Consider the following 24,481-nt stretch of genomic DNA (forward strand, 5'->3'; position numbering starts at 1 on the left):
TTGTTTTGTCAAACCCCCCAGATCCACATGGGAATTGCCTTATTGAAGTGGACATGCAGGCCTGGCTGGCTGGAAAGGCCCCGTGGGGGGATTGCAGAGGAAGGAACACAAAACCCAGGTGCCAACAGTGTGCTGACATGTAAATGAGGTTTCCTGAAGCCTTTAGCAGCTTAAACCTGCCATACACGATGAACCACAAGGGTTCTTGGGTTTTATCTATTTCTGTCACTGCAACAGGGAGGGTTGGAGAGGGTTCCTGGGTGCTGGGCCATGCCTGGATGCTGCTGCCAGGATCCCTCTGCTTGAGGCTGCACATGGGAGCCTGTGTGAGCTCCTCTGCATGTTCCTCCTCTCCTTCTGGAAGCAGGTTGTGTTATATTTCCATACATACTTTGTCATAAAAGCCCCTAAATATGATTTTTGTTTGTTTGCATATCTTGCAATGAGCAGGAACTCACCTTAGTTGTTTTCCAAATTAATACCCCGCTGGTTTTACTTAACAAGGTGTTTTTTCCAAGCTGAGAACAGTAACGACTCTGAGATTTCTTTTTTAAAAATGCATTTTCTTCTCAGGTACTTCATATTGAAATCTGTCTTAATTTCAGTTCAGCTAGTGTGTGAAAACACACGGTGTGGCATTATTAGTCCCTGAAGGAATAAAGACAGATGGAGCCCAAAATGGAATTGGCTTTATGATTAATTGAAACCTTCAAGAGTGCAGTGGAATCAGGGCTTGGTCCTGCCCTGGCAGGACCTGGGGATCAATTCAGCAGACATGAAGAGCTCAGGGGGAGACACACAGCTGTCACCTGGCAGAGCCAGCCCCGAGCTGTCCCCTCCCGGTGGGACCTGTGGCTGGAGGAGGGCAGGGTGGCCCAGGTGTGGGCTGGGGGCAGGGAGGGATGGTGGTGTGTCGGGGTCCTTGTGTGGATGATGCGCTTGGGTAATGAGCTGCTGTTCCTGCCCCGAGCCTCCCGCGGCTGGGCACGATGGCTCCCGTGTCCAGGGAGCTCAGCATGGAGCAGGGGAGTGTTGTGAGGCACACTCCAAAAAACTCAGCAATGTGGAGCAATGGGGATTTGAGCTCCGCTCTGGGTTCCTGCTCCATGTGTGACCTGCACAGTTTCCTCAGGTTTCCCATCCTTGCCTGTGAGAGGGAAAGGAATAATGAAGAAACACCAGGTGGTGTTATGTGTGGTGGCTTTAGCATTAGTGGATATTTCTGAGGTTTGTAGCCACTGACATTTACAGCATTTTCTGCTGGATAGGAGGAGAAAAAGGTGCTGCAGAAAGGAGAGTTCTCCATCATGTTTTGGGAGCCAGGCCTCCCTGGCTTTACTGCTCATGGTGGTGCTTTCATGGTCAGCAGGTCCTGAGCAGCTCTGGAGCTGGGGAGATGCAGCAAGTGAAGGCAGAGTTGCTTTGCAAGGGCAAATTCTGGAGCTGTGTCTGCACTTCTTTTTGGAAATGGCATGAAGGGGATGGTCAAGGGCAGTGGTGGCAGCCCCAGGGGGTTCCCAGTTTCCCACCTGGTGCTCACTGCTGGTCTGGCCTCTGTGCACAGGCTGTGCTGCCATGGCCCATGTGCCAAAGAGAGGCCTGTGGGTGCCTCCCCCTGAGGCAGCCGAATGGGGCTGAGTGTTGACAATAATTTAAGGAAGGATTTGGTGTGGGAAGTTGAAATTGGCTGTGGAGATGATGGTTTAAAGTGTGGACGTGGCTGGGGGCCCACAGCTATGTGTGCTCGGCAGGTGTGTGTGCACTGAACTGGTCTTGCTGGGCAAACTGGATAACAAATAGCATCCATGGGGCCATCAGCTGGGAACAAGGTACAGAGGGCATCTCCCAAATGCAGCCAGGACAGTGCTTTAACAGGCACCAGCACCCCTTCCTGTGGTGCAGTAGCAGCCCTCCCAGTTAAGAAGGTGATTGGGACCTTGCTAATTGTCCTGATGAGTGGGAGCACTGCTGGAAATGAGCTGTGGGCAGCTGAGCTAACTCCTGCATACCATCATACCCAGCACCTCACCAAACATGCAGTGTTTTCTCACTCCAACAAGTGCAGTTTGATTTTTGTTACCCCTGAGCCCCCTAGGGTGGCAACAGGTTTGCTGAGGTAGGTTTTGTACAGGGAGGAAGGCTCTGTAGCTGAGCTCTCTCTGCAGGAGCTGGCCAGAAGTTGTGGAGAGACACTATGAGGCTGCTGTGGATTTTCTTTTCTTTCCCTGGGGACTCTGGGGATTGCAGATCGGCGGATTGTGGATTAGCGGATCAGGAATTAGAAATGCCTTTTTCATTCTTATGTTACACACTAATGAACTGACAAATTTAATTTCTTTAAATCCAGCTATTTCAGCTGGAATTGGCAAAGTCGTCTTCTGTCTCTTCTGGTACCCTGAGAATGGCTGAATCCTGATCTCTCTGGGGTCACATCATCCACATTCACTTCTTTGTCTTTAGTCTGTGGCTGTTCCAGAAGTGCAGAGCACTCTCCAGGAAGGGCCCATCCCTCATGTGTGATTGCAGTGTCCAGGTGCTGCCAGGGGCTGTGGCTCTCTGCAGCCACGTCTGCCTGTGCCAGTGCAAGGAGGGGAGCTCAGCCCCAGGGAGGGAGAGGGGCTGGCACCAGTCTGGGGGCTCCAGCTTGGCTGTCTGAGCCCACTGGTAGCAGCTCAGGTGTCTCTATCAGGCAGACACCCTGTCCAACCCCATGGCTCTGCTGAGTGCCTCCATGGCACAGCACAGAGTGTTTGTCCAGCTCCAGGTGTGAGGTGTGCTTGGCTTACATCTGGAGTCAGACTATCCTGAGCTGAAGGGACCCACCAGGATCACCCCATCCAGCCCCTGTCCCTGCCCAGACCCCCCAGCAGTGCCCCCTGTGCATCCCTGGTGCCCAAAGGCTCCTGGAGCTCTGGCAGCCTCGGGGCCGTGCCCATTCCCTGGGCAGTGCCAGCACCCTCTGGGGCAGAACCTTTCCCTGGTGTCCATCCCAAAGCTCCCCTGCAGCCGTTCCCTCCTTCCCTGAGCTCTGCCCTGGGCTCCTCTCTGCAGCTGAACCAGCCCAGTGCCCTCAGCCCTCCTCGGGTGGCCCCTGCAGAGCCTTCCCCAGCCCGGCCCCTCCTCTGGGCATCTGGAACAGCTTTGGGGCTCTGATGTTGTGGCACCCAAAACTGTCTCAGAATTCAAGGTGAGGCCACTCCAGTGCAGAATAGAGCAGGACAATCCCTTCCCTTGCCTGTGTGGCAATGCTGGGCCTGATGCCTCCAAAAAAGATGAAAGAAAAATCTAATAGATTTTGTTTGCCCTTGGGCTTGTTCCTGCGAAGGAAGCTGAGATCTTCACCTGCTCTTTTGCATCCGTCTGTGGGGAGAGTCCTGTTCCTTGGGCAGCCCCTCCACTGTCACAGGCTGGGATTTGGGTGCTGCTGGTGGCTGTGCAGGCTGCAGTGGGCTCCATGGGCCTCTCCAGGGCTGAGGCAGCACCTCCCTACCCAAGCCCTGTGCCAGGGACAGCAGAGAGCACAAAAAGGCATTTCTGTCGCTCAAAGCCTAACGGCCTGCGCTGTGGGACCCCGTCAGCGGGGGAAGAGCAGATCCATCATTACCCAGAGCTTTCAATGAGCACTAAACAAAACGGCCCTGGCTCTCCAGAGCAGGCTTTATTCCTGCATTCTGTGATGCTGAAAGTGGGTCTGCAAGCGGCCGCCTCACCACGAGCCCCAGCAGAGCTGTGGGCCGGCGGCAGAGCCGCTCCTGCTGCGGGCAGGAGCACAGCCCGGCCATCCCTCACTGCCCCACTGACGGACGGCTCTGGGGCTGTGCCGATAATATCTTGATTAACAATTAGCATGATGGAACCGGGAAATACATCTTGTTCCTCGCCCCAAGCCGACAGGTGAGGATGGATATATGTTGCCTGGTTGATTGCTGTGCCTTGTTAGAGCCTATTTAGGGTTGATTGAAAAGCAGAGGCTTTGTGTGAGGAGAGACCTTTAATCTCCTGGCAGAGCCAAGTGCGTTTCCCATCAGGAAGCGTTCCTTCTCTGCTGCTTATCTCTAACCCCCGCTTTAAACCTGAGCCTGGCAGAGACCAAAAGAAAGGCAGGATCAAAACAAAAATAATTGGGATCGCTGGCTTCCGTGGGCAGTCTGAACCTGTTATTCCTACTTATCAGCTAGTTATTCCTATATAACTCTTGCAAGAGACAATTCAGCAGTTGCAGCATCTCCTTGATGAAAAGCACTCCAATAAAATAACCATGGCAACAGTTGCTGAGGGCTGGCATGGTGAGGGACGGAGATGTGCTCTCCAAAGGACTCTGGGCCCAACTGCCCTGGCAAATAGCCCTGCTGAGCACCAGGAGGTGATGTATGGACAGCTCTGTTGAACTGGTGGGGTCCCAGATGTGCTGGGCATGCAGGCTGCCCCAGTGCACCCAGTTACAAGTCACAATTTGTTAACCATGGGTGTCTTCCCCTCCACATGGAAGGGGAGCTTGTAACTGAAAGCTGAGGGGGAATCATGAGGATGCTCAATCCGAAAGGAAGGGCCAAGGACGGGAGCTCAGGGAGGGACACCACCTGTGATCCCAAAGCCAAAGAGGATTTCCCAGGGTTTGGATGCTCTGGGAAAAGCTGTGTCTCTGCTGTTGGTGCCAGAGACTGGTATTGATAATAAACACTTGGCATGTCTAATTTCAGAGCAACTTCTTTTTAAACACATGCCGAGACTGTGTTTGATGGTCTACAGGAAGGGTGACAGAGGCCACGTGGTGTTGCACATGGGGAAGTTTGGGCATTTGCCTTGAAGAGTTGGCCCTTGGTGCATGGAGGAGCCAGCAGAGCCTGGACTGAGCCTGGAGAGTTTGTGCCAAGAGTCCTTCACCCCTGGCTCATCTCCCCACCATCCCACCCAGGGGTCCTCTAGGGATCACTGTTAGGACCACCCATGTCCTACTGCTCCCCAAATGCTCTGGTCATAATCTTGGCTGGGGAGCAGCTTATCTTATGGGATGAAGGCCTCTCAAGTAGCTTTGTGGGCATGGTGGTGTTTTTGTTAGGCACTATCCTCTCATTGTTGTCTTCCTTAACTGGACATTTATAAGCCTGAAAAGTAAAAGAAGGAACATTCACCAGAAGAACAGAGAAGCCTGCTGAAAAGCAGCATTTGTACAGATTTCTAGAAAAGGGCAGTAAATACTCCACCTCTGCTTCATAATAATAATAGACAGACTAAGTATCTCTAAAAATATAAAATAACATGGGCCTATTTGGAATAGTCAACATCCTTATCAGCCTGCTGCCATCTCTGCAAACAAGTTTCGCTAGAGATTCTGGGCATGATTTTCAATGGCTCAGAGCAGCTGTAGCTTCTTTGACTTCAGTGAAAAGTCTGAGTGCTTGGCACGGTGGCAAACCAAGCCTCTTCCTTTCTGCTTCAAATTGGGGCTTGATTCTAAGTGAGATGAATTTTCTCCTCCTGATAATTCTGTGCATCTGAAGTGATTACAGCTCCGCGTGAGTGCTCTTTTAGGAGATTTCAATGCAGCGTTTTCTTCCGTCTTAAAAAGGTTCCTTCAAGCCTTATGATGCTGGAGAAGGGGGGGAAAAATAAATCCTGGTGGAAGCCGTTACATCTTCCTATGCAGATGAGAGATTAAAATTTGTATTTTTATAAAACACTCACGGGGGCTAAATCGGAAAAGTTCTGTTGAGGCGAGCGGGTTTTGGCTGGTGGGAACGTGCTGCTAAATTCTTATCTGCCGATAGGGAGGCAGATCAGGGAGTGGTATTATTTGGAGTTCTTAGAGAGTGAGCTTTAATGTTTGCTTAACTCCACTAAAAATAGACGCCACCCTCTTTTCCTAATAGGCGGCATTTGTCACACTTGATTCATTTCCTCTCCCAAACTGAGCTCCTTCATGAATATTCATCTCTACTCCCCAGGAATCTGCCTGTCCTCACAAGTTGCACTCGCGGCGACCGTGCTGTAACAATGCGAGCCAGGCTTCCAGGGCTCCCAAGTACTCGGCCCGATGCAGCAAAACGCGCTGGTATCAACAGCTCCCATTGATTCCTGCTCCTCTCGGAGCCGTGATTGCTCGTTATCCCTCTCGATGAGACCCTTAACGAGGCTCCCGTTCCTGTTGTCATAGCAGCACCACATCGCCCGGTGTAGCAAAGTCTCCGTGGCTGCTAATTGTGTGATGGGAGGATCAGTTAGGCAGTTTTTCTAGTGGGGATTAGGCCAAAAGGTCCCTTCTGAACTGTGATGAATGCGGCTTCCTTCAGAAGAAACTGCAACTTGGTAGTTAGAGGGGATTTCTGACGAGGGAAGCTTTCCACAGCGGAGAGGGAGAGCAGTCCTCACAGAGCTCTTCCATTCCTGCTCTGCCACTGCTTAAAGCAGGAGGAAGCCAACCAGAAATGCCAAAGGAGGATGTAAAACGGCTGATTCCCTAGTAAGGAAGTCTGTCAGTGCCTCAGACCTTCTAATCTTGTCCAGAGCATGTGGAAGGTGCCTGCTACTGTCATTTGCTGCTGGAGTGGGAAAAATCTACTTGTGCTGGGAGCAGGGATCAGCTCTGGTGCCATTGCTCGGCACCACCAATGAGATTTTCAGCCACATGCTAGAAGAGTTGCTCTGAAGAGTTGCTAGAAGAGAAGGAGTTGCTCTGGCATTGTGGGTGAGAAATGTGCATAGCAAAAGGAATGATCTCATCACACCTTTGCCCCTGCAAGTCCAGGAGTGCTGCATGGCAGCCACAGTTGGTTAAAGAGGGCACAAGAGACAGAGGGATGTTTGCTGCTTGACCCTGAGGAGTGATTTATCAGCCAGGATGCTCTTGTTAACTGGCAGGGCCTGTGCAAGGCTCAGCATCCCTGTCCTGGTGTGGAACAGCAGCACGAGGTTTGCTGTGGCTGTGCCTTCCCCAGGGATGGTGGCTCATCTGCGGGCTCGCTGCTGGCTCAGCAGGAGGCAGGAAGGGCTGCAAAGGATTCACTGCTCCCCCGTGCCAGGGGAAGGGGATCAGCTGTGCCTGCTCCCAGGGCCCTGCTCTTGGAATGCAGAGGGCAGATTTGTCCCCTGTGCCTCTCACTGGGTTTATTCCACAGTGCTGAAATGTAGCCAGGGTAATCCGTGACCTAAACGTGGGCATGAATAGTGTTTTTAGAGAATGAAAAGAGAAAAAAATAAATCCTCACCCACCTCAATCTCTCTCCCCAAATTAAAATCTCCCCTGGCCAAGCCTTGCAAATGAGTTTTTGTTGTTTGTGCAGTGAGGAGCCAGATTTTTAAAGGCTGGCTTTCAATTTTACAGCCGTTTATTACAGGCATGAATAATTGCTGGCACGGTGCTACCACTGCTGTTGTTTGCTCTTAAGGTTGGGCCAATTACATATGTAAGCCCTTGATTTACAAGCAAAAGCAGAACTAAAGTAGCTTTGTGGCCTACATTTCAAGAATGAGTGATGTGTCCATGGTCAGCTGTGGGTTCCCAAATTTGTGCTGTGAACCACAGAGGTCCATGGCCATAAATGAGTGGCCCAAATTGTCCAAGGCATCCTGTGGCATGGGCTGTCACAGCACAGCGTGAAGGACATAAACAGGGAGCAGCGAGTGAGGCCCGGGAACCTGCCCAGATTCATCCCATGGCAGGAATGCTGAAAGATTGTGCTGCATTTGGGGAATTCACAGTGAACACACAGAAAAGAAAGGGAACTGGAACTGAACATAATGGTTCTGCAAGATGGACTTAAACCAAGCCTGTCTAAGTCCTGCTTCCCAACATGAGAACTGGTCTGTCTCCAGCTCCTCTGGGCACTCAGCCCTCTTGGGAGAGGAGAATCACAGAATCCCAGAATGGTTTGGTTTGGAAGGGACCTTAAAGCCAATCCCATTCTCCACCCCCTGCCATGGACAGGGACACCTTCCACTGTCCCAGGCAGCTCCAAGCCCCAGTGTCCAACCTGGCCTGGGACACTGCCAGGGATCCAGGGGCAGCCACAGCTGCTCTGGGAACCTTGCGCAAGGCTCTCATTTTCTTCCCAATATCCCATCTAACCCTGCCCCATCAGTGTGAAGCCATTCCCCCTTGTCCTATCACTCCGGGCCCTAGTCCAAAGTCCCTCTCCAGCTCTCCTGGAGCCTTCTAGGCAGTGGAAGGGGCTCTGAGGTTTCCTCAGAGCATTCCATTTTCCACTCCACCTCTTTCAGCCTGTCTCCAGAGTGGAGGTGAATCCATGGAATAGCTGCTATCCACTGTGGAACTTAAAAATGGCTGATTGAGATCAAACAGAGGATTTTTCTTGCTTCTGCACAATAGGCAGAGAATGGAAAGGAGGTAGGTCAGTGTGATAGCTGTTCTCCATGGGATGATGGTTTCCAGACATCACCCACAAGTGCTGTGACCTGGACTCTGCACTGCCCAGCATGGGGAAGGTGTCACTGTGCTGTGCATTGGGTGCCACCAGCCATGGGGTGAGGTGGGAGCCAGCCCAGCTGTGCTCCTCCACCCTGGCCTGGTGGCAGGCCAGTGTCCTTGCTGCTGGGAGAGCAGGAAGGGGAGGATGTGAGGAAGGGCAGGATGTTTGTGGGCGCTGATGTCATTGCCACAAATCAGTCGTGGATGTTGTCAGCGGGAGGCAGCGGCGGCTCGGCTTGGGAAGAGGCCAGCATGCCAGAGCCCAGGGGCTGGCCAAAGGAGCACGCTGCACTCATGTCCTCACTCATCACACAGCACATGGCTTCTCAGCCCCCTCCTGCAGGGTTTGTGTGGTCAGCTGGAGGCCGTGGCCACCTCCCTGGTGTGCATGGCCCAGGCTCAGTCTGAGTCCTGCTGATGGACTCAGCTTGGAGATGCTCTGCCCCACCTCAGCAAAGGCTGCTCCTGCTGCCATCCAGCTGGGCAAGAAGCATTGGTGCAGGACCAGTGATTTCTGGAGTGATTTCCTGAAGCTTCTGAAGGCAGAGACAGCACCCAGACCCCCCTGGCAGCCCCATGGTGTGCACTCTGGCCCTGGCAGACCCGTGGGCAGCAGAGCCATGGGGAGGCACAGCCAGGTTTGTTTACGAGGCTGCAGTCAGCCTGGCTTTTACACCCCAGCAATTACTGGCAAGCCCTGGCTGCTCCTGCGCCTTCGCAGCACATGTGTGAACTCCTGGTTGTGTCACCTCCCTGTCCCCTCCTAGCAGAGTCTAGCAGTGGGAAGTGATCATCACAACTCACATTTGCCTGGCGTATGTCTTTCCACAGTTCCAGAGTGTGGAATGAATTGAACCCGCTTCCTCCTTCACCTTCAAGCTGTTCCTGGATGCAGGCAGCTCAGTTTCCGCAGCCACGCTCAGCTCTTGGAGTTTTTCTGCCCTAGGGATGGAGCCCTTCTCTCCTGCCTGGCAGAACCTGCCTGGATGCTCCCCCTTTCAGAGGTGGTGTTCATCTCATGATCTTTTGGGCTTTTCCTAACCCTTCCCTTGCCAGGCTGAGGCTTTCTGTCCACTCCCTCCTCCACTGTGGCAAAGGAGGGCTTTTTGTCTTTGCCTTCAGGGTCATTAAATCTTAATTAGCACGTTAGCTTTCTTTGTCAAGGTATCCGCTCTCTCCATCCATCAGTGATGTAGGGCACATTGCTGACATTCTCTTCTTCCTGCATAATTATCTTATTCCATTGCATCTTTTATGCACAATCTTCCCTTCTGGAAGGGCTCCTCTCCCTGCTCCCACTCTCCCTGAGCACCCAGTTCAGCTCTGGTATGTGCCATGGCCTTGTTTCTTACACCTGCATATGAATCCTTTGAGTTATTCCTGTATTTTGTTAACTACCTTGATCATCTTGGCTCTTTGAGAGCTTGATTCAGGCATTCATAAGTGTTTCCTTCACCCTGTCTCTGAAGATGGGATCTGTGTCACTCAGCTTCATTGCTCCAACACGAGTTTCCACCTGAGCTGGCTATCCAGCCAGTGACAGGGAACCCTCCAATGGGCAAATCATTCCAGCTAAGGCAGGAGTCAAAGGCAGCCCCATCTCCCATTAGATAAATCATCTTTTCTGCTTGCTGCACTGACCTTGAATTCCTCAGATGCTTTTCAGAACAGATGCAGCCCCCTTTAGAGTGACCCTAAAGCTCTAGACAGTGGATTTGCCTCTCTGGGTTAGCCAGGGCAAGCCCCATGGAAAAACAGACATGGGGTCTCTAGGGACATGCAGACCACAGGTCAGGACATGTTACTGAGGGAGCCCAGGCAGCTCTTATGGGCTGGAAGTCTTAATTGTAGCTGTCTGATGTTAACAGAGATGAATCTGACACTTGGAAAGGTTTGGGGGAATGTTTTCTTAATTTGTATTTAGGAAATGTAAAGGTATATAGTGAATGTTTAAAAACTAACAGCAACAGTAATAACAGTAATTATAGGTGGACACAATTTTCTTTTATCTTTTAACTGAAGTTGCTAGAAAAAAATGACTGCTGTGCTGATACTTGGCAGGGACACTGATGTGAGTACCCACTTGTTTCTGAAAAACGCTGTAGGATTTTTAATGACCATCAGCAGCACAACCTTGATTTTTAAATGTCATCCTAAATGTAGCAGTTACAGCCTCCTCTGCCGTGGCATGTGGGTGGGTGAGTAGGGATGAATCAGAAAGCAGAAAGAATTGCTGGTGCTTTCTGTGGCTCCCAAGTTTTCCTCGAGGGCTTCCCACCTAGGAACTGGCTGGAATTATCCGTGGGTTGTGTTGCAGTCCCTGGTCCCATGGCATCTCCTGCTGTTGCTCTCCCCTCTATTAATCCATGATTAAGTCGCTTGATGTAGAATGAGTTCATCAGGTTTCTTCAGGAGCTGGTATTCCACAGGATATCCTCTCTGTTTATCAAAACAAGATAAATGAGAAAAACGTTTCCTAGCTTTTGCAGATGCAGTTTTCCATTCTCCCTCTGGCTGGAAACACTCCCTAGGCTTCACTTTCAGAGCTGAAATCTGTGCTTGGCATGTGCAAGATGGTGATTTGCTTTTGTAAATGGAGCAAAGTCTTGGTTTTGAGTCATGACTCAGTGAAACAAATCTACTTTTATCGACTAAAACGATTCTAACAGCACCATTAAACCCACTGGGACCGGGAAGAGCCAGAGTGACACGGCAGTGGGGTGGATCCAGCATCTTCCCTGGCCTGCCAAGGCTCGGGAGCGATGAGTGGATGGGTGTTTAAGGAGCATCCCTCCCTCCCTCCCGCCGTGGTACCCGGGGCACGGCCGCAGCCGGGCGGGTGGGAGCGCAGGGAGGCTCCGATGGAGCTGCTCTGCCCGCCCGGGGACGGGAGGAGCTGCGAGCAGATGGCAGGGTTAAAATAGGACAGAGCTGCGCCGAGCTGCTGCTGCAAGGGAGAGGAGTGAAATGCCTGTTCTCACACTTCACTTTGTGTCTCGGGGAGAGCTGCGGAGTGCCTGCGCTCCGCTGGCATTCCCAGCAGGAACGCGCCAGGCAAAGGCTTCCTCGGGTTTTTGATATTATTAGCACTTGTCTTAAAGAAAAATCAGCTCAAATGAGCAAGCAAACAAATAAAGCGAGTAACAATGGAAGGGCTCAGCCTCGGGCCCCCTTTAGCATCTCTCAGGATGATTAGTGGGATGTGTCACATCGGCACCGGAGAGCGGGAGCGTTCGGAGCGAGGCTCTTGTGCTGCTTTCAGGCAGCTTTTTGCAGTGTTTTCATCTCACCTAAGGCGTGTGAATAGGTTTTGTTGAAATATCCGAGTGACTTGGCGTGCCTGGAATGATGCCCAGAGTGATTCAGCATGCTCAGGGGGAGAATTCTGTGCAAAGCTGCCCCACCGCGGGGTCTGAGGGGCTCCTTGGGGGTCCTGCAGCAGCAGCGAAGGGCTGGGAAGGACCTTGGGTGTTCTGCCACCATCCGAGGCCACTTCAGATCCGGAGGCAGGAGGGTGGAGGCGTGCAGAGAACGGGAATGTGAGGAAGAGGAGGAAGAGGAGGAGCAGGGAGGCAGGAGCCAGCACTCGCACTCACACCCTGAGGCGGCTGCCAACGCTCCTGGGAGCATTTCAGTCTCCCCGTCTATAAATCAGGGGGTGCTTTGAAGGCTCTGTGATGAACAACATGGGATGAGCTCGAGGCCGTGGTATTAATCCTGCACTATTGTTCTTGTTTCTTGCTGTGTTGGGATTTTTTAAAAAAGAAATCAACACAATTTTTGAGGGCTCTGGCTAAAATGGCACAGAAATAAATGACTTCTGCTCATGCTTGGAGAGCATCTCCTCATTTTTATTAATGTAGCCACTGATGAAACATAGCGCATCCCCCGGCACCGATCCCTGTCTGACCTACAGTAAATACCAGGCTTTCAGGAATCCATGGGGAGTGTTTTGTAAGTGTGGCACATAGAGCCATAAGGCTGATTTACCCTCAGAAACAAAGCATCAGTTTGGGTGATTGAACACTGGGGGGATTTCCTGGGATGCCTTTCTCCATGCACTGAGGAGCACTTGCCTGTACCTACCTAAAGAATCAATCATTCACCACGCTGCGCTGGAAGAGAGCTCACGCCACTCCTGTGACCACTGCAGGTGGGACATGAGTCACCTAATCCAGCCCCTGTGTCACAGAGGGATGACAAAGCCTCAGAGTGGCCTGCACAACCCATCCTTTACCATCAGAACAGAGAAGTCAGGCTGACCTTGATGGTGCTGACATGGGGGTGGCAATCATCCTGAAAATCCCCAAATCTTTGTATTTTATAATAAAATAGTCTGTGGGCTGTTGATTAACCCCATAGAAGCTGAGCTATCAGCTCAGGCTCTTGAAGCTGCACCCCTCCACTCCTTGCCCTGGTGGGAGCTCCAGGTGCAAATCCCCACTGGAGCAGCCCAGTGAGGGTCAGTGACAGCACTGGTGTCCTTGGAGCCAGGGGCTTGTGCTGGCACTGAAATACAGCTCAGGGCTGGCAAAGCCAAGGGTCAGGAGAAAACAAGGGCTCTGGGGGTGTTCTTGGAGGCCTCATTCCTGCTGGGGCAGTGAGATTCCTGCCTGGGCTCGCTTTGGGGCTGTGTGTGATCTCCTGTCTGTTTTTGTGGGACCATTTTTCCCTACGGCTATAAATAGAGCCAGTCAGTTTGTTGTTTGTGTGTGTTCAGCAGAACAATCTGGTGTGATTGGTTTTGTTCTGGCACCTGAGATTTTACTGCCAGAGTTGGTGTTCACTCTGCTCCCTAGAGAGGTGAGGAAGAGGAGGGGACTCAACTCAGTCCCTCTGTTCCCATTGCTTTCTCTGTGCTTTGGGTGACTCCTTGATTCTGCTGGTTCACACAAGTGCCCCAGCTCCTGCATCCCACACCTGGAATGCTGGGTTCCAGCTGCAGAGGCTTTCTGCAGCCTACAAGGTGTCTTGCTGCAGCAGATTTGTTATTCTGTATTTTTATTTAATTACTTTCTTTTACAGCTCTTTGTATAAATCTAATTATCCATCTGTTACGCTGCATTAGGGCATCACAGCTCCTCGGATTTTTTCCTGTTCTAAACACTTAACTTGCCCTGCCTGGGCTCAGGTGAGCTGGGTCTCCTCCCTGCAGGGTCCCAGTGAGTCCAGGGCTCCCAGTGGCTCCTGACCACACCAAGCTCTGCATTTCCAGCTCAGCATTGTGACTGCAAAGGGCCAGGAGCTCGCAGGAGGTAATTCCCATGTCCATGGTGTGGCTGGGAGCAGCGTGTTCCCAGTTAAACCCCATGTCACTGTGCTCCCAGGGAGCCTGGGGCTCTCCATTGGCATGTCACAGCCCTCCTGCTTTCAGAGGGGATGCTGGAGGGCTCACAAGAAGCTCGCCTCTCTCTTGCCTGGGACACAGATATGTGGTTGGAAGCCAAGCCAAGGTTCCTCCAGCTTTCCCCAGGTGCCTTCCACGCTGCTCCTGCATCTCTGGGATGATTCATGCTCCCAGCTTTGAGTATCACATGAGCCCATCAGAATCACAGAGCCACGTACTCAGCTCCAATTTCTTCTCTGCAGTTCTGTTCTCCTCTTAGCAACAAATACTCCATAACCTAATTGCTCATTAAAGGCTGTGCTGTGTCCCTGTAATGCAGGATGTCACAGGCAGCCGTGGTGCTCTCCCAGGGACGCCGCTGCTCCCCCGCCATGGCGGCGAGCGCCTGGCTTGGTAGAAAGTGAGAAGGCAGCATTGCATTGAAGTGGAGATTTTCATCTTCTTGGGGACTTTTTTATATCTCTCCTATATTCTGGGCTTTTGAACATCTAACATCTCTTTCATGCTTCACATCTTTCATATGAAATTGTTGTATTGTGTTGCCTATTGAAACCTAGTTTTCCTTTTGTCAGGTTTTCCCCCCTCACCCCTGCTTTCTTCTCCGCTGTATTTTGATTGGTGTAACGACTTAGGGCTCCATTTTTCTGGGTGGTTTTTAATCTCCTTAAGTCGTATCTCTGAAGGCCTTTGTCTGTGACAAACTCAGGTCTGAGCTGGTGCTTGGAGAAGAGGATTTTTAGGCCAGTTCTGCTGCATGTGGCTCTTGGGGGAGGCTTTGGGGGTGACTGTGCCTCATTCCTCCTCCTTCTCCCTCCAATAGTCACAGGCAGCCTTGGTGACATTGGGGCTATTTTATTATTATCCCGTATCTAATATTGTGCATGCAAATGTCCTTTTCCAAAGCTTGGGACTGTGGAAAGCCTCAGTTAAATGTGTGTTGTGCAAGGGATTCACCTACCCTGGGCTTAAGTGTCATTTCCTGGCAGAGCCAGGGGGTCATTTTGGAGGATGAGGAGGCTGCAGGGCTGCTGATATGGAGTTGTCCCAGTTATTCTCTTAGGAAGGAAGCTAGGAGGTTTGGAAGGAGATGTGGATACCTGGGAAGTCCTGGAATCAGAGCCATCTGGCTCACTGCAGCTGCTCCATGGCCATTTCCCACAGGAATAGTTCATAGCCAGAGCTTGGAATGCAGAAGGAAGCTGTGTTCTCCTTATGTGTCACTTCTCACTTGAACTGTTTGAATGCTTTTATTTTTTTTATTCTTAAACCTGCAATCTGAAATCCAGTCATGCAAGTATTAACGAGCTGCTGATCACCCTGCCTCTCTTTTCTGCCCTTGTTCAGTCTCAGATTTACAGCTCTAGTTCAGGCTGGAATTACTGACACTGTAATGATCTGTTTTATCTCTCTATCTATTATTTGTCAAATAATTTTAACATGACTGTGCTTACAAGAGCTGTCAGAAACCCTCCAAACACTGAGAAGGATGAAGAAGTCATTGGCCTTTTCAAGTGTGACCCTGGTTGTGTTGCTTTGTTTCCAGGGCTCACGGAAATGACCTTTTCCATTGCCTGTCAAAGTGTGACCCAGGTGTGAGGGTTTGAGAGTCCCAGGAGCCAGACAAGGCACATTTCAGCCCTGTTGGTTTGCTCTTGTTTTCGCCATTAACAGATTTTGGACTGAAAACCAGGGAAGGGAAGGGAAAAAGGGGGAGGGCAAGGTAAGCAATGCTGCCTCGCTGCCTGTTTCTGATCCTCAGGTTACAGCACAAGCTAAATAGACTACACTAAATTTTTTAGGCTGTTTCACAGACTTACAGACTTTGATCCCTGGCTTTGATTTCCCAGGTGGCACCGCAGAGGCTGGTTCTGAGCAGAGAAGAGACCCATTAAGCCCCGTCTAGCCCGGTGATTATCAGCACCGGGGCTTTCATCAGAGCTCAGCTCTGCAGCCTCGGCTCCCTGTGCCTGGGGAGATGCCAGGGCAGGAGGAGCCTGTGCCAGCCCAGGCAGGGGCAGCCCCTCCATCCCACTCCCTTCCACACCCCTGCTTGGTCCTTCCACACCTGGTTTCAGCAGGATGCCCAGGAGAGGAGGTCACCCATTCTTTCCCAAGGTCTCATGCAGTTTCTGCAACAAGCAGGCCATGAAATAAATATTCTCTGTGTGTCCTTGTCAGAGCAGTAGAGATGAGGGCATTTGCCTGCCTGCCCTGCTCTGTGCCTCCAAGTCTCCAGGTCCCTCTGCACCACTTGGCTTGCTTTCTTTTTTTTTTTTAATTTAAATCTAATTTTGCTGCCTTATTGTAAGTTCCCACCTAACTCCAGAGCTGCTGTCGCCTCAGGGCTGTGTTGCTGCTTTTCAGTCTTCCCACACCCGCATGTGCAGTCTGCAAAAACTTTGAGAAGTCTCTCCTAAATTTGTGCACTTGGGGTCGTCCTAGGAGGAGTGGAACAAGGGTGTCTCTTAGCAGAGAGTAGTCGTGAAAAACCCCTTCCCTTCGTCTGCAAAGTGGAAACTGCTTCCATGCCAGGAGCTGCCAGTGAAAATGCACAGAATGTGGGCAGCATGGCTGGGAGGCACAAGGAGCTGAGGTGTGCAGCAAGGGCCACATCTAGAGGGGATGTGCTGTCACCCCACAGCCAGGCTGGCCCCCCAGGGCACACTGGGGCTGTTCAGCACACAGGGGTCTCTTCTGGGAAGCTGCATGGGGCTGGTGTTGAGTCCCTGCAGCCTGTGGCTGTTCCTCCCCGGGGATGGGGGCTGGTTAATCTCACCAGTGCAGCACACCCAAACCTGTACCATCACTGCACCATTATGGGATGTCACCATAGGCTGGCCCAGCCCTGTCCCAGCCTCAGACTCCCGTTTCAGTGAATTTTGTTGCAGATGCCACCATCCTGTCTCCATTAACAGATTAGCACGGCTGAATTTCCCATGCGAGCACTCCACAGTCTGTCTCATTGTGTTTATTTTGTTCAGGCTGCTTTTCCCTGGGCTTGACAGTGTAATTTGTACAGATCTCTGCTGAGTTTTCCAAACCTTCAAACAAGCTTTTTTGTTAGCTTGAAGCCAGGGCCATTGATAGCAGTGACAGAGCCACAGGAGCATTGAGAAGCGAGCGGCACACCCACCAGCCATGAGGCTCCCTCACCTCCCGAGCTGCTCCTTGGCAAAAGCTCCATGGTTCAGAGATTTTAATTAGATCAAATCCTCCAGGTGACCAGCCAAGTATTAAAGGCATACCAATTTCTCAGTTGTATCTCCTGCTGTAAGAGTTTTCATTATTTATTTTAGAGAGATGTGACAAAAGAGCTTGGATATCCCAAATGTGCCGTTCTCCTTGAATGGCACCAGGAGGTCTCCAGCCCAGGGGATTGTCCTTTCAGTGCACTTCTACTCAGCAAAGTGCCTTCCTGCAAGCTGCTTCTGCACTTGCTCTGGTCTCCATTGCCCAGAGGGACTTGCACATGAAATGGGATCAGGTTTTTGGACACATGCTGTTGGGGCCATGGCTGTGGCTGCAGGTTTGGCTGGAGATGAATGAGAGCCCCAGTTGTGAACTGGGCCTTGGGCCCAGGAGTGGCCAGGGGACAGGTGAAGTTTTAGGGCTTGTGCTGTTTGCCTCTGTTGACTCCCTAAATCAGTCCCCAGCCCATTCAGAGATGCCATCGATGGATCATTGCTCAACATATTCGGGTGGAAAATGGCATCTTGCATTTGCAGGAGGAGACTCTTCTGCACCTCCTGGCATGGGGAGGTTGGGGATGGGCTCCTCATGGTGGATGTGCCAGGTCCCACCTGACCCAGGCACTGCAGAAGCTGGTTTGCTTCCAGAGATGCTGCGGGGCTGGTACGTGGGGGTCTGAGAATTGTGCTGAGAAAATCTCATGTGCAGGAGGATCCTGGAGCTCCTGGGTTTGTTCTTTCTCCCTCCTGCCCTGTCTGGGCAGGGCACAGATGCCCCCACCTTGGCAGGGTGCCTGTGCCATGGCTGTGCCTGGATGTCTGCTGCAGCAAGTGGGTGAGAAAGGAGAAATCAAGGGTGGCTTTCAACAAATGCCCTTTTCCTGCCCTGAGGTGAGCCTGGTACTTCCATCTGGGAAGTCGCACACCAGATTTGCTCTGAGCAATGGTTTTAACTCCAAGCTGCTCCTTGCCCAGCTCCATTTGTCTCTGGTTTTGTTTTTTATGACCCTGCCTGCCTCTGTGTTTTATTTCCTGCAGGGGCTGGGCTGTGGCTGCTGCAGCAGCTCCATGGGAGCAGCAGGGGCTGTAGCAGGGCCATGACCTCTGTCTGGCACGGTGCAGAGCCAGCAAAGGCTGGAGAGTGGAGCTGCCCCTGCAGTGGGAGAGCTCTGGGATCAGGGGTCAGACAGCTGGCACACTGTGCCCTGGCTCTGAAAGCCCTGCCAAGGAGGGAGCCTGCAGTGTCTAATGGCTCCACCGCCTCCCAAGATGCATTGGAAGTGGGCTTGCAATGTGTCAGTGTGGATGGGAGGAATGGTCTGTGTGTCTGCGTGTCTGTCTGTCCCTGGGCAGCTGCTGACATCCTGACCTGAGGTTTCAGCCTGTCCTGGCAGGCAGGAGGGTGGATTTATCCACAGTAGTCCTTGGAGAGGAGCTCTTGCTGTGAGAGGTGTGTGGGTGATCAGCACGCTGGCAGCAAGCAAGGAGAGGGAGAAGCAGGAACTGGAATACGAAGGCTCTTCATGAGCTCTTCAGGAGTGGATGTCATGTGGAGTGAGGGGATTCATGGAACCAGGGAGCCACAGGGGAGGGCTCCTTGCCAGGGGAAGCCAGGTGGGATGGGGGGTATGGTGGGAAGGCCCAGATGACCCAGTGTGCCCTCCCCACCCCTGCTGCCTTCATTTCAGGTGTGTTTGAGGTGGCTGCACAGTTTTTACCTTCTCCATAACCATGAGCCAGCGTTGGTGGGAGCTGGGGGATTTTGTTTTGGGATCAGGCTGGATTGACCCTTGTTCATGTCCACTGTGACGTGGGAATATAATTAAATAGAACCACTGAAGTCGGAAAATCCCTCCCAGAGCATCGAGTCCAAACTGTGCCTGATCCCCTCCTTGTCCCCAGCCCAGAGCTCTCAGTGCCACCTCCAGCCCTTCCTGGGGCACCTCCAGGGATGGGCACTCCAAACCCCCCTGGACAGCCCCTGCCAATCCCTGAGCCCCCTTTCCATGGGGAAATTCCTGCTGTGCCCACCCCGGGCCTGCCCTGGCCCAGCCTGAGGCCGTTCCCTCTGCTCCTGTCCCTGTTCCTGGAGCACAGCCCGACCCCCCCGGCTGTCCCCTCCTGGCAGGAGCTGTGCAGAGCCACAAGGGCCCCCTGAGCCTCCTTTGCTCCAGGCTGAGCCCCTGCCCAGCTCCCTCAGCCTCTCCTGGGGCTCCAGCCCCTTCCCAGCTCCGTTCCCTGCCCTGGACACGCTCCAGCCCCTCCAGGGCTCTGTGGCCATGAGGGCCCAGAACAGGACACAGCCCTCGAGGTGCCCCAGCAGTGCCAGCACAGGGGACAATCACTGTCCTGGTCCTGCTGCCACCCCAGTGCTGGCACAAGCCAGACCAGGGTGTCTCCCACCTTGCTGTGCCCCACTCTGTTGGTGACCTGCCTTTTGCTTTCATCCCTGCAGCAACCCCAAAGTGCAGATTGAAGCCATTGAGGGGGGTGCCCTGCAGAAGCTCCTGGTTATCCTGGCCACAGAACAGCCCCTGGCTGTCAGGAAGAAGGTGAGGAGTGGGGCTGCACCTCTGGGCAAAGCTGGGATTGTGCTGAACTCTGTGTAAACACCCTCAGGACATCAGGGACATCTGGACAGTGTGGGACCCCACGCTGGGTGGGCTTCACTCCCAGGGGTGCAGGAGGGCCCTGGGTACCAAACCACCCCAGCAGCACCAGTGGAGCCTGCACTGCCCTGGCTCTGTGGGTGTTCCCCCAGTGCCAGCAGCGACACTCACAGTGGCTCTGCCAGCCAGTGGGGACAGCACAGTGCCACAGCTCTGGGGGGCACAGGCGAGGGTCCCCAGGGCAGCACAGCCATCACAGGCTGATAAACACAGGAGCTGACATTTGAGGAGCTAATTGCTGCAGCCAGCCCTGTGTCCTGCCTTTGGCAGAGGCTTTGGAGCAAGGAGCAGCACCAAGAGCCCCAAGCCAAATGTGCAGTGCTGTCCATCGGGCTGGGGGCTTCCTCGCCCCCTCCCTCCCTCCCTGCTGTATTCCCTGAAGCATGAGATCCCATTACCCTCACTTTAGTGTGTGATGCCACCTCTGTAACACCACCTGGCTGCTCCCAAACCCCAGCCCTGTTTTCCACAGGGACCTCCTGCATGAAGGGTCCAGCAGGGTGGGGTGACCACTGGCTCTTCCATTCACCTGTAATGAGCTCCCTAAAATATGTTCCCCTTTAACCCTGGTAAGAGTTTTCCAGCAAGTGAAAGGCACAGGAGAAAGCTGTGGAACCCCGTTGTATTTGGCCATGAATGTGAGGAGATCCCACGGGATGCTCTATGCTCAGAAACTCCTCCCAGGAGTGCCCGTGGCTCAACCCAGAGCTCCTTTTGGGATGGCTGGGCTGCAGGGGCTCTCACAGCTCTGCTGTGAACCCGAATAGTTCATTCCAGTCAACCTGAGTGCACCGTGCTGGCAGCCCCTGCAGAAACGAGGGAGGTGGTCAGTATTGTCCACGTTCACACAGAACTGTACAAGACCCTCCAAGGGTTGAACCCTCTTTTCCAGGAGGACAGAGGTTTTCATTCCCAGTTCCATGCTGTGTGCAGTGTCCTGTGTCTCCAGACTGGATCCCAAGGGCAGGCTGGTGGCCCGGCCCGTTCCTGCACAGGGCCGCAGCCCCGGGCTCCCGCTCCGATGGTTTTTCCGCCCCGGTGCTCGCAGCCCCGCACGGCAGCGAGGCCAAAAGTGCATTCCTTCCCTCCGCCGTCCCCTGGCCTGCGATTCAAAAGGGAGACAGCAGCATCTCAAATTCACCAGCAGCAACGCGGAAAATGGAAAATAGAAACAAACGGGAGCGGGGAAGACGCGGCTGTCAGCTCGGATCTGTCCGCGCGGAGCGGGCGCGGCCCGGCCCCGTGTGGGGAGCGGGGCAGGCCGAGGCGAGCAGCGCGAACCCTGCCCCGGGCGGCGCGGCCGTCCCTGCCTGGCACAGCAGCCGGGCTGACAGCAGCGCTGGGCTGGCCCCTCAGCGCCTCCTCGGCTCCGAGCCGAGCCCTGCGGCACCGCGGGCTGCTGGGCTCTGGCTAAAGGCTGTGGGGCTGCGCCCTGACACGGCCTGGGCCGGGCCCATCACGGCCTTGTCCTCTGACTGTGGGGCTGCACTCTGACACGGCCTTGTCCTCTGACTGTGGGGCTGTGGGGACATCACCCCGGCATCCAAATCACCCCGTAGGGATCAGGCTCTGCTGGGTGGTGCTGGACACTTCTCACCCCATTGTGGGGGTGAACATGGAGAAGTGATGGGGTTGGGACTGTCAGAGTGCAGGCTCCTCAGTGACAGCCCAGACTGGGGTTTGGATGAAGTACCCACGGTTTGGCAGCCTTGCAGTGCTGGGGAGGATTGGGATTGAAAACAGGACTGCTGGAGATGTCCCTCAGCAAGGAGAGGTTGGGATGCATTTTCCTTGGAGATCTGCATAGATGGGCTGGAGGGTGTTTCTGCTGTCCCCTTGGGGTGCCATCAAGAGGGGCCGTGCCACATGGGGTGGCCACGGCCACCTTGCTGATTGCCCTGTCTTTCTCCACCAGGCTCTCTTTGCTTTGTCCTCCATGCTGAGGCACTTCCCCTATGCCCAGCAGCAGTTCCTCAAGCTGGGCGGCCTCCAGGTGCTCAGGAGCCTCTTCCGGCAGAAGGGGATGGAGCCCCTCCATGTCCGTGTGGTGACACTGCTCTACGACCTCATCATGGAGAAGGTGAGAGCTGGGGTGGCACTGGCCAGGCACTCCCCACCTTCACCCCCAAACCCAGCCAGGCCTGAAAATCCTCACAGGACAAGGATGAAGAGGAGCCAGCCCAGCATCAGTGGGAATGAGTCCCCTTCAGCCCCTTGGCCAACACCACACCAGTGCCTGGGGAAACCTAGAGGAGCTGAAACCTTTGTTTCTCTTCAAGTCACTGCCACCATTTCCTCCTGAGGGTGTTTAAACAGCAGGACACAAAGGACACAAGTAGGGAATGCTGGCCCTGGGCTGTGGTGTCTGGCCAAGGCCAGGGGACAGGCCAGCTTTGCCTGCTTTGCCTGCTGCACGTCCCTCGCTGGAACCCAGCCCGCCACGTTCTGTGTTTTATTTTCAAATACCCTGGATTACTGCTGTAAGTGTCAGTTTAAAGCCTGTCTTTCCTTGCCATGGCTTGTTGTTCAGTCTGTGTGTTTCCCTGACTCCAGAGAATGGGAATTAAATCCACTCTGGCTCGGTTTATGGCCAATTTGCCCTGCGGATTATGGCTGCTCTAATACCTGGGTTGCAGGCACGGCAGAGCAGCACCTCTCTGTTAAATCAGTTATTTTCCAGGAGACTTTGTAAAGGTGCAAATTATTTTAGCAGGTCTGAAATCTTATCAGGTGCTGACTCTAACATGATCCTGTCAGCTCCATGGGAAAGGAGCAGACAAGGGCATTTTGACTCAAACCATTTGATCCTGCTGCCCATTTCCCAGCTCTCCCCTCCGGCAGCCCCATCTGTTCCTACCTCTGTGGGTCTGAGGCAAGCACAGCCTGGCAGATTCTTGTGTTTATGTTAAAACAACGATTTTTAGCTGCTCTTTGGATTGGGAGTGCTGTACCCTGGGTGCTGGGGGGCTGCTCCGAGCTGGGGTGCCAGGTTTGGGATGGGCTGGGTGACTGTCAGATGGATTGGTTTGGAATCATGAAGCACCCTGACAGCTCTCAGTGCAAAACAGGAGTCACTGGGGCTCTGAATGCCTCCTCCTGCCACATTCCTTCCCTTTCACCCCAAATCCTGCCTGCACTTCAGCAGGCCCCTCTCAAGAGGACCAGGAGAGGGGAGGTCTCCTTGGTGTTGTCCTTCCAAGTCCCTGTCTGGAAATCTCATGCTATCAGCAGCCTCTCCACCAAAGGGCTCACAGGGTGGTGTGGGGGAGTTTCCCCTCCTCTCCCTGGCCCCCTTGCCCCTCTGGGCTGGGCTCTCTCTCTGTAAGGGATCCAGCCCCCTGCAGAATTTCAGTACTGGGGTTTTCTGGACCAGGCTGGCAGGGGAAGGTCAGGCTGTGGCTGGAGGAGACTGAGATCCCATCTCTGGAAGGAGCAGTATGGAGCCAAGTGATGATGATGTGCATTAGGTGCTGCAGGCACCTGTCAGCAGGAAAAAGCATCAGACCAAAGACTTTACAAGTCTTGCTGAGCTACCTGCCCCTGAGTCCCCTCCCAGGCTGCGTGACACAGAAACCCCCAGTCCCTGGGAGTTCTCCAGGGTGGAAAAACAGTCCTGTGGCCAGGGAGCCAGGACACAACCTGGGGCTGGTCCTCTGTGGCAAGTCCCCATCCATGGCAGGTGGTACAGGACACGCATCCTCCTCTACTGTGTCACCTCCTGGGAGCAGTTCCTCTCTGACAGGGACATTAATCTGTGTTCCACCACTTCCACAGATGCTGCTTGAGGACTCCCAGCACGGAGAGCAGATGGAGGAGAAAATCCAGCAGTACCAGCAGGTCAGGCTGGTGCCGGCGGTGGTGGAGCAGGGCTGGTGTGCCCTGGTGCCCAATCTGCTGGCCATGCCCGAGCACGACACCCGTGAGAAGGTCCTCAAGCTGGTGGGGGTGCTGGTGGCCTTCTGCAGGGAGCACTACCGGGGGGACCCCGCCCTGGGCACCACCCTCAGCCTCCTGCGCAGCGAGTACGAGGAGCTGGCGGCCCAGGAGCAGAGGGAAGGGGACAAGGATGGCTACTTCAGGGAGCTCCTGGGCTCCATTAACACCATCATCCAGGAACTGAGGTGAACCTGGGGGCTCTGTCCAATTCCAGGGAATTCAGGGTGACAGCAAGTTTGGATGGCCAGACTTTTCATTGCAGGTGCACTTTGGAATAAACTGCTGGACTAAATGAGATCCCACATTGTGTGCCAACAACTTAGTTGTTAAAATACATTGGGGTGTGGGGAATTGTTTTCATGTCATACTGCTGGAAGAATGGAGGTGCACAGTGGAGGGAACAAGCTGGGGCTCAGCTGGGGAATTTGGGATTTGCAGAAAGGGAACAAGCAGTGTTCCCAGGGGAGCCATGCTTGTGTCACTCCCAGGAGGGGATGTTTGAATGTTGGAATCCCAGCACTTCCTCCAGGCCTGGCAGAGCCCAGCTGGTCCCTTCCACCCCCAGCCCTTGCAGGGCTCTGCCACCACCAGGGATGGGCACAAATGCCACCAGATCCTTCCCCACCCGTGACCCTGGAACCACCAGGCTTTGTGCTCAAATATTTGAGGCTCCCTTGTACAGTGTGTCACTTGTCACTGTTAAATAGCAGGGCTAATTATAACTAATTTTTGATCTTTCTCTTTTTGGGGTTTCAGGCTGTTTTGCTGGCATTAATTTTTTTTTTCTATTTTTATCTGAAATGCATTTCCCAGCCAGCCTTGCTAAGGCTTTGCTTTGTAGGTTTAAAAAAAAATTAAATCTGATGGTAACAGCCAGGACAACCATGGGAAGGGGCTTTTCTGCTGGAAACCCGAG

At 53.4% G+C, this 24,481-nt stretch overlaps 1 protein-coding gene across 2 annotated transcripts in view; it reads left to right on the plus strand.

Annotated features, from left to right (window-relative positions):
* The window catches only part of SIL1 (SIL1 nucleotide exchange factor), a 211,212-nt gene extending 187,357 nt beyond the window's left edge, over positions 1 to 23,855 (plus strand). For both annotated transcript variants that reach the window (XM_054288017.1, XM_054288018.1), the window contains exons 8-10: positions 19,416 to 19,512; positions 21,545 to 21,709; positions 23,404 to 23,855. In XM_054288017.1, the coding sequence (XP_054143992.1) occupies positions 19,416 to 19,512; positions 21,545 to 21,709; positions 23,404 to 23,754 (613 nt within the window). In that variant the 3' untranslated portion in view covers positions 23,755 to 23,855. The remainder of the gene's footprint in view (positions 1 to 19,415; positions 19,513 to 21,544; positions 21,710 to 23,403) is intronic.
* Positions 23,856 to 24,481: the final 626 nt, after the last annotated feature.

The sequence above is a fragment of the Melozone crissalis genome, unplaced genomic scaffold, assembly GCF_028551555.1.
Source record: "Melozone crissalis strain CALT ecotype California unplaced genomic scaffold, PUWL_Pcris_2 ptg000061l_1, whole genome shotgun sequence".
NCBI lineage: Eukaryota > Metazoa > Chordata > Aves > Passeriformes > Passerellidae > Melozone > Melozone crissalis.